Source organism: Sabethes cyaneus, chromosome 1, assembly GCF_943734655.1.
Source record: "Sabethes cyaneus chromosome 1, idSabCyanKW18_F2, whole genome shotgun sequence".
Taxonomy (NCBI): Eukaryota; Metazoa; Arthropoda; class Insecta; order Diptera; family Culicidae; genus Sabethes; species Sabethes cyaneus.
Genome location: NC_071353.1, coordinates 157,596,295 through 157,605,615, shown reverse-complemented (window position 1 = coordinate 157,605,615; position 9,321 = coordinate 157,596,295). Strand labels below are relative to the sequence as shown.

Below are 9,321 nucleotides of genomic sequence, written 5' to 3'. Positions count from 1 at the left end.
AACACACAATAAAAAAGAAAAAAATAAACTTCGTTTATCTTTTTGACCCCACCTAGAAAGAAAATTCCGTTTTCTACTGTAAAATGTATGCTCAACTAACCTATCAAAAAACTAACTACTAATCACCCGGTATTTTCTTTTCGCAGAACCTGAGCCACTTCTTTGCCGGCAGTACCTCGGCCAGGAACTACGGCCGGGCGACCGGTGGTATCAAATCGGCTCCACCGGCACCGACCGGTATCATCGGGTTTCCCGGTGCGGCCGTCGGTGCGATACCGTTCGTCTTTCCGTTTGCCCCGCTCGGGCTGGGCCTGTTCGATACCGATCCGAAGCGGATCCTGAACCTGCTGCACCACCAGTCGGCACTGGCCGAGGAAGCGCTGAGGTAGGTTACTGCAAAAAATTGTCACTCTTGTCTTTACCTTCTTTATTTTAAATCACTTGTCACAATCTCGCCTCGTAATTGTTCGTACCCTTTTTGGAAAAGGTGTAATTGCTTCAACCAAAACAGACAAAAGTAATCGACGATTCCTTGAAAAAGATTTAAAATTAACAGCGAAAGCTCGAAGAGTAATTGAAAATCTGTTACGACTTTAGATTCATTAAATACACCATTTCCCAAAATAGTTTCTGAAAAGTAGCCATGAGATTTCATCATCTTCATCATGAGGTCCTATATAGGATTTGAATGAACTCGATAGTCTATCCAAAATTCGCAAAATGCTACGTAACATTCACCGTAGTCTTAATCAGTCTGATCAGCCGCCCAGGAAAGCCGTTCTTGTCGAAGATTTTTCAAAACTTGTAATAATTTGTATTTGGATATGGACAAATTTTTCATAATATTTGGATAATTTTGGGCGGATTTGCATTAATTGATTTTGGACTAAGTTGGATTGGATTTGAACAAATTTGGATTTAATTTGGACTGACTTGGATTGAATTTGGACAATTTTCGATTAGATTCGGACTAATTTTGAGGGATTTGGACTAATTTAGAAGGGAGTTAGCCAATTTAGATTGGATTTGCATCACATTTCAGTTAATTTCCATTGAATTTGGATGTCAGATGAGATTGGTGTGAACCTTGCATTGAATTTGGATTGAATTTGAACAATTTTCGATTGGATTCGGGTAAATTTAGATTGGATTTGCCCTGATTTAGAGTAGCTTTGGAGTAATTTCGATTGGATTCGGATGATTTTGGTCGGATGTGGGCTAATTTCTGCTGGATTTGAACTAATTTAGACTGGATTCGACCTAATTTGGTCGGATTTCGGATCAGCATAAGCAGATACTACTTCATATATGTGCGAGTAACGAAGGACTTCGTCTTCACGACTTGGTGAAAACCTTTTTTGCTGTCGATAATTTGGTAATTTCGGCTGCACTGATGCCAGAAAGTGAGGAAGTGAAACGCGCAAAGGATATTTTTCGACACACAACAGTGCGACTGGATGATGGTCGATTCGAAACTGGCCTACTCTGGAGATTCCCGAGAAGTTTACGCGCTAAAGTGGAGAAACTTATAGGTGAGTTCCAGATCAAAGGATACGCCCACAAAGTAACCCCTCGTGAAATAGAAGAGGCTGATCCAAAGCGAACGTGGTTTTTACCGATCGGCGTCGTCATCAATCCTCGTAAGCCCGACAAAGTGCGGATAATCTGGGATGCAGCAGCGGAAGTAAATGGAATCTCCTTCAACTCTATGCTGCTGAAGGGTCCGGATCTTCTGACAGCTATAAATTCCGTTCTATGTCGCTTCCGACAGCTCCGGTGGCCGTCGCTGGAGTCATTAGAAAAATGTTTATGCATCTCAGCATGCGCCAGGATGACCGTTTCGCTCAGATGTTTCTCTTTCGTAAGGATAGGTCTATGCCTCCAGGTCCAGTCTACATCATGGACAAGGCGATTTTCGGTTCCACCCGTCACCATGCGCCGCACAGTATGTGAAAAATAAAAATGCAGAAGAATGGAGTAAGCAGTTTCCCGACGCATTATCTGGATAGTCGTGATACGGAGGAAGAAATAATCCAGTTAGCCATCGAGGTGAAAACCGTGCACGCTAAAGCAAAGTTCGAAATTCGAAACTGGTTGTCGAATTCCAAGGAAGTGCTTAAAAGGATTGAAGCAGAGAGTTCGGAATCGCCGAGCCGGAAAGATTTATCGGTGGACAAACAGAACAAAACAGAGCGCGTCTTAGGAATGACGTGGAGACCCGACGAGGACGTATTCATGTTTTCATTCGTGTTACCGGCTGAACTACAACATTTATTGCTGGGAGAAGCTCCACCCACGAAGAGGACCATACTGCGTCTGGTCATGTCCCTATTTGATCCACTCGATCTGATTTCCCATTTATCCCGTGTATTAACACGGTAAAATCATAATTCAAGAACTCTGGCGATCTGGTGCGGATTGGGATGACGAAACCATTCTGAAACTCTGGGAAAAATGGATTGACAAGCTACAGCATTTAAATGAACTTCGAATCCCTCGCTGTTATTTTCCTGGATACGACCCAGCCAGCTACCAATCATTGGAAATACATGTATTTGTCGATGCTAGTTTGACTGCGTTTGCGTGCGCCGGATATTTTCGTATAGTGGATCGTGGTCAAGTCTGCTGTATTCTGGTGGCTTCAAAGGCTAAGGTTGCTCCTGTGAAACCATTATCAGTACCCCGTCTTGAACTTCGAGCCGCAGTTATGGGAGTACGCTTACTAAAGTCCATTGAAGAAAATCATACGCTTCGTGCAACTCGTCGATTCATATGGAGCGATTCCTGTACCGTTCTGTCATGGATTCGCTCGAATACTAGGAAATATCGTCAGTATGTTGCTGTTAGAGTTGGAGCAATATTGGAAGAAACCAGCGTAGGAGAATGGAAATTTGTTCCAGGAAAACAGAATGTAGCAGACGAAGCCACAAAATGGAATAAAGGCCCAGAGTTAAAGTCAGGTGCTCGAGTTAAAGTCAGTTGGTGCCTCGACAACATTTCTCTACCAATCGGAGGAGTTTTGGCCCACGGAAGAGTCGCAAGATCCTATCGAGATTGCAGAAGAACTTCGACCAGTTCACGTTCATCGGGACGTAATACGGTCAGGAACAGTTGATTGTACCAGATTTTCCAAGTGAGAGCGACTATTGCGTGTATCATTTTATCGATAGGTGTAGAAAGGATAGGAATAACCAAGCATTTCCTGAAAAAGCATTGTTGATGAGCAAAGATTTTGAACGTGCGGAGCGAATGATTTGGCGAGAGGCTCAAGCTGAGGAATATACGGATGAAATTGTTGTACTGGAGAAGCTGCTACATGCAACCGATGGCACTGTAATTAAATTGCACCCGAACAGTACCTTAAGAAAGCTTTCACCCTTTTTGGATAATAATAAAATTGTTCGAATGGCAGGAAGAATTGAAAATTCACCGTACGCGACGTATGATGCGAAATATCCGATTATTCTTCTAAAGAATCAAACCATTACGAAGCTGATCATCGACTGGAATCATCGGAAGTATGGCCATCAAAACTCAGAAACAGTTGTGAATGAAATGCGGCAAAAATTTCACATTTCTGGACTTCGCTTAGCGGTTAGGAACATCGTGAAACAATGAAAATGGTGGGCAATACAAAAGGCTAAGCCACTGGTTTAACGAACTAGTTCACTTTGGTCCATTTATGATTAAAATAGGCCGTAAGCAGACCAAACGTTCGGTGGCATTGTTGGCATGCAAGCTGGCCATAAGAAGATTTGTTACACGACGATGTGCGCCTCTACACGGATAACGAATAACGGGACCCACTTTGTAGGTGCTAGTCGAAAGCTTGCAGATCAGATCAGAGGGATTAACAATGAGCTCGCGACAACTTTTACAAATGCCGATACGCAGTGGAAATTTATTCCACCAGCCTCTCCGCACATGGGCGGAGCGTGGGAGAGAATGGTGAGATCTGTTAAGTCAGCAATGAGATCATTAAATCAGCCGCGAACGCCTTCTGAAGAAGTTTTCCAGACAGTTCTTTGTGAAGCTGAGTCGATGGTGAATTCGCGACCGTTGACATATATGCCATTGGAACCGCCGCAGTATGAAGTTCTTACGCCTAATCATTTTATTGTACTCAGTTCTAGCAGAGTGAAACAACCTGAACAGGGACCAACGGTAATGCAAGATAGTCTACGAAATGGATGGAAGCAGTGCCAATATATGTTAGACCGGCTTTGGGTAAGGTGGGTGCGTGAATATTTGCCGACAATAACGCGCAGAACGAAATGGTTCGCTGAGGTGCGATCGGTGCAAGAAGGTGATGTAGATACTGAACGAAGGAGCACGAAACCGATGGATGCGAGGAAGAATGCAGAAGCTGATACCTCGAAAGGATGGGCGCATCAGGCAAGCAGAGATTAAAACTGCTCTAGGAGTTATGCGCAGCCCGGTAGCTAAGATAGCGGTTCTAGACGTTGCTGATACTGGTAAAGCTGCGAACCCGGAGCAGCTTTACGGGCCCGGGAATGTTACGGCAGGCGTTACGACCAATACGCTAGCGTCGTATGTTACCGAAGGGCCCACTGGTAAAAAGAGAACTGGGACCTGGATCAGCACACAGTCATAATGACAAGATCATTTGCATTCAGTCCGTTAATAGATTGTCATCTCTGGATAAGTGCTAATTAATTTTCAAAATTTTTAAAATAGTGTAACGAATTTCGTGAGTAGCTTAGGGTATTATTTGTACCTATTATTATTGATTTTGTTATTCGGACCAAGTCCCAACATTAAATACGCGGTTGCACGGAGTAAGCAGACCCAGCAAGTGAGGATAGGAGCACCATAGGACAAAGAAAGTCGCTAAAATTGTAAGCCCTTTTTGATAACACGTATTCCGCATTAAAACTAATAGATATAAATATACAGCTTTAACCTTAGAGCGGTCGCGTTAAAAAAAGTTACATAAGCGGTCGCGTCGTGTACTGAGTACACGGCGAATAATACTGCCTATATCTCAGGACTGACATGAAATAGAAGGTTGCGGTTTTCGACAAAGTTGTTTATCAATTTAAGACGCATCTGGAAACGAACAATAAAGTTTGAAAACTGATCCGCTAGATGGCGCAAATGGCGACCAAAACAAATGATTCTAGAATCTCGATACTAGAATCTCTAATATCTCGGGACTGAGAAGAGATAGACGATTGCTGTCTTTGGCAAAGTTGTTTATCTGGACGAGATCAATCTGACTGCGGATAACAAAATTCGGAACTGATACGGTAGATGGCGCTTATAACGAGCATATTGAGTTTTTTTTGGAATATCTCAGAGTCGTGACGAGATAGACTGTTATTGTGTTCTACAAAGTTATTTGTTCGAACAAGACACATTTGGAAATTCATAACAAAGTTTGAAACTGTCTCAGTAGGTGGCGCGCGTGGTCAAATTATAATCTTATGATGATATCTCATGACCATGATACGATAGAAAGTGGCGGTTTTTGACAAAGTTGTGTGTCTAGACAATTCAGAACTGTCCCGCTAGATGTCGCAGTTGGTAAAATCATATTTCTTTTTGCGATATCTCAGCTTATGTCGAATAAACGGTAAAATGGCTTATCTGGTCTGGAAAAGAACACCAAAATGTTTGTAAATAGTATTCTTTTGACGATTTTCTCAAAACAGAGTTTGTGAATCATCGACAATGTTGACAAACTGAATAATGCACATATCACCTAGGGATACATGATACTTATTCAACTTACCCAAGTAGCACACTTACGATACTTTTATTTAAATCAATTTATTAATGACTCACATTAGTTGTATAACAATTAGTTGTACAGTTTTATAATGAGTATGTTATTAGGGAAGCTTGCTATGGTATGTTGAGGTAATGCTTTAAACATTAGAATGTTAGAATTATGTTGACACTTACCATAAAACAATACAAAACGAGCATTTGTTTGTTTTATTTCCTGCTATGATAATGAGAATGAAAAATGTACATTAGATTCCTAACAATTCTATAATATTCTTATTACGGTCACTTATATCATACAGGAAATAACACACACGTAATACAAGGAAAGAGTAAAGAATTCGAGCCCAATGAAAAAAGCAAGCTGTTTTGCAAATGAGTATCAAGAGAGTGCACTTCAGTCGTGTTGTCGCGTTAGCAAAACAAATAGCTTTGGTTTTATCATCACGCACACGTTAATAATTGCAAGCATCAACGTTGCCATTATGCCTGTCTGCCAAGTTAACTCCGGGTTACGTTGCTGGCCCAACAAGCCACTCGTCGTATGTTCGAGTCTCGACTGGGCGGTGCCGCTTCAGAGTTAATAGGATCTTTGCACTAGCCCAGTGATTTTCCTGTACTCTAATAACCGGCAGCGATATCTATCGATAAAGAAGGGTCAAGTTCTGAAGGACGTTTATATCCATGCATGGTTTTGCTTTGCTGATAAATCTAGATTTTACCAGATTTTTTATTGCATGCCAGACAAAGTTCTAAATCTTCCAGATATTTGGTAATGTCCCAGATTTTTGCCAGATTTTTGTTTCTCCCTTCTGCAAAGGAGTCATCGCTCCTAATTTCAGACAACATTTTGTACCGGCGTTGATCAAAACTGGCAAGACGTTTCCCGAAAAAGTCCTCCCCATCGGTCAAATTGATCGCCAGATTTTGACATTTATTCGTGTTTGCCAGGTTTTCGAATAAACCTATTAGCGACCCTGGGAAGAATAGGGACTCAAACACTCTAAAATATTTTTTTAAGAATGTGATGGAAACGCAGCACGGGTTTCCAGGAATCTTGTTCTGGTGATATTTCTATATAGACGATGTAGACGACGAAATTGCTTCGTCAAAAGCATTTTGACCAGTCTGTGCTCTTCATCTTGTCTTTTGATAAAAGTTGAAGCAATACGTATCAATTGCTTCTTTCAGGAAACCATAAAAATAGCTGTTGATTGACTGGAATTGACAACGCAATCGATGATGAAAAGGACAACGATACGTTATCTAACGTGTTTTGACTACAGAAACCACTTTGTAGCGAACAGCAGTGTTCTATGCCATCATGGTTCCGCAATATTCCGAAAATAATTTGATTTTCTCATCATCTCCACCTACTACTACTTCATTCCGAATTTAATTTACCTTCATCGGAAGCATATTGATATGATAAACAACTTTGTCGAAAACATCAACCTTCTATCTCGTCATGGTTCGGAAATATCCCCAAATGAATTAAATTTCACCGTATACTCCATCTAGCGGACTAGTTCCAAACTTCAGAGTTCGTTACCAAATGCGTCTTGGCTTTACAAACAACTTTGTAGTAAATAGTAACCTTTTAGCTCATTACGGTTTTAAAATATTCTTAAATGAATTTAATTGCTTCATTATTAGCGCCATCTAGCGAATCAGTTCCGAATTTTGTTGTATATCACGGGATGTGTCTTAACTAGATAAGCAACTTTGTCGAAAGTCGCAACCTTCTATCTATTCACAAACTTGAGTTATTGCCCGCCGTGTACTCAGTACACGACGCGACCGCTTGCGTAACTTTTTTCATTTCAAAAAAGTTACGTTAGTGGTCGCGCTGGTGTACTGAGTACACGCGCGCGGACACACCATTTTTACAAGCATCTTTCGACCACTTTTTTATTTCTTTTTTTCTATATTTTGGCATCATTAGAAAGAGGAAGAGTAGATCTTCGAATACAACCAAAACCTGGTGTGATTTGATTAAAATTTCGATGATTTTTTCGCGTTTTTCGAAAACGCGTGTACTCAGTACACTAGCGCGACCGCTCTAGGGTTAATGCTCTTGCTATGAATTTACGCATAAATGTCCTATGTCACGTTGGTGAAAATAATTTATGTGTCCCGTAACGCAAATTACGAATTAAACTTTTTATATTACTCATGCAGTTGACATTCCGTGTCTGGGTCCGATAGAGCTGCCTTCTTTAAGGACCATTCACATATTACGTAACGCACTTAAGGAAACGGGAGTTGTGTAACAACGCATTACACGTCGTAAATCCGATATGCAAAATCGCGTCACTACGTGGAGCGGGGAAGTTAAAAATCATCTTGGTTACGTAATATATGAATGTACATTACGTCATATTATATCATATTGCTGGTCGATTTCTCTCAGTGACGATATTTTCTTTTTGGCCTCTTCTATGGCCTTTTCCTGTATATCCAGAGAAAAACTGGCTTATTTCCGATTTACCGAAAGTATCTTACACTCTTCACGTGTGTTTTAGTATTGTTTGATGCAAAATTAAATGATAATTTGCCTCGTGAAGTTAACGGAACACAGCTTTTTATATCTACCAGCTGTTGCAAGTTATCCCGTTTAAGTACTTGTTTTACGAATAATATGGTAACAAGCCGGATAAACAAAACTAGTCATCATAAATCTCTTATTTTGTTTTCTTATTATTCATTGTACTATAAAAAATGTACGTTAGGCTTCTTTTATTTGGAGTGCTTGTGGGCGACACAAACCTTTTACAGATAAAAAATTGACGATGAATTTAGCACCATTTTGTGGGATTTTTTAAAAATCACCAAAACAGCAGAAAATCAACATAACAGTATCTAAGGCTTCTTTGAACCGTTAACAACAAGATTCAGTGACTGAGATAGATTAAAAATTGAAGCAACAGGTAAAAAAGTACAAAAAATTAAATCGATATAGTGTTGTTGCATGTTACCCCGCTGTTGCAAGTTACCCCGTTTGACGGTACGCATTCTAACGAACACGCTGGTATAAGCATCTCTTTTAAGTCCCCGCTCCTATTTCTTCATGCACTGCAACGAGTTTTTGCGAGTGTGTGTTTAGCTAACAGCTAAAGTCGTCGCTCGTCGCTCGTCGTTACAGCCCTGCTGATACAGACTACTCGCGACGGCTCACATTTACGCTCGTGAGTAGAATCGAGAGCGAAGATGAAGCAGAAAAGAAAAAGTAATGCAAAATTTATATCCTAGTGCGCTACCAGCCTCACCGGCAGCTGATTCCCCACGAGTTTTTTAACTCGGAAATAAGCTATGCAGGAAGACGATGTGAGGATGTGCGTGCGCGAGTGTGTGGGTAGCAGAATGTGTGCACACAGCACCGGTGGCTGTTTCCTTTACGCCTGCGAGTGCGGCGTAAGCGTTGAATGCTATGTTTCTCACAGCATTTGGCGTGTGAAAGGGCATGGTTGACTTCTCGCTCGATTCGCAACATTGCTCGCTCTTGCCGTGTTCGAGCGGAAGGTGCTGCGGATGATATTTGATGGAGTACAACAGTGGCGGAGGCGTACG

The 9,321-nt window shown here is 41.2% G+C and overlaps 1 protein-coding gene across 4 annotated transcripts in view; it reads left to right on the top strand.

Moving 5' to 3' along the window:
* Positions 1 to 9,321, top strand: part of LOC128732742 (protein tramtrack, beta isoform) — a 516,078-nt gene that overhangs the window by 503,390 nt on the left and 3,367 nt on the right. For all 4 annotated transcript variants that reach the window (XM_053826074.1, XM_053826075.1, XM_053826073.1 and 1 more), the window contains one exon: positions 147 to 385. In XM_053826074.1, coding sequence (XP_053682049.1) covers positions 147 to 385 — 239 coding nt within the window. The remainder of the gene's footprint in view (positions 1 to 146; positions 386 to 9,321) is intronic.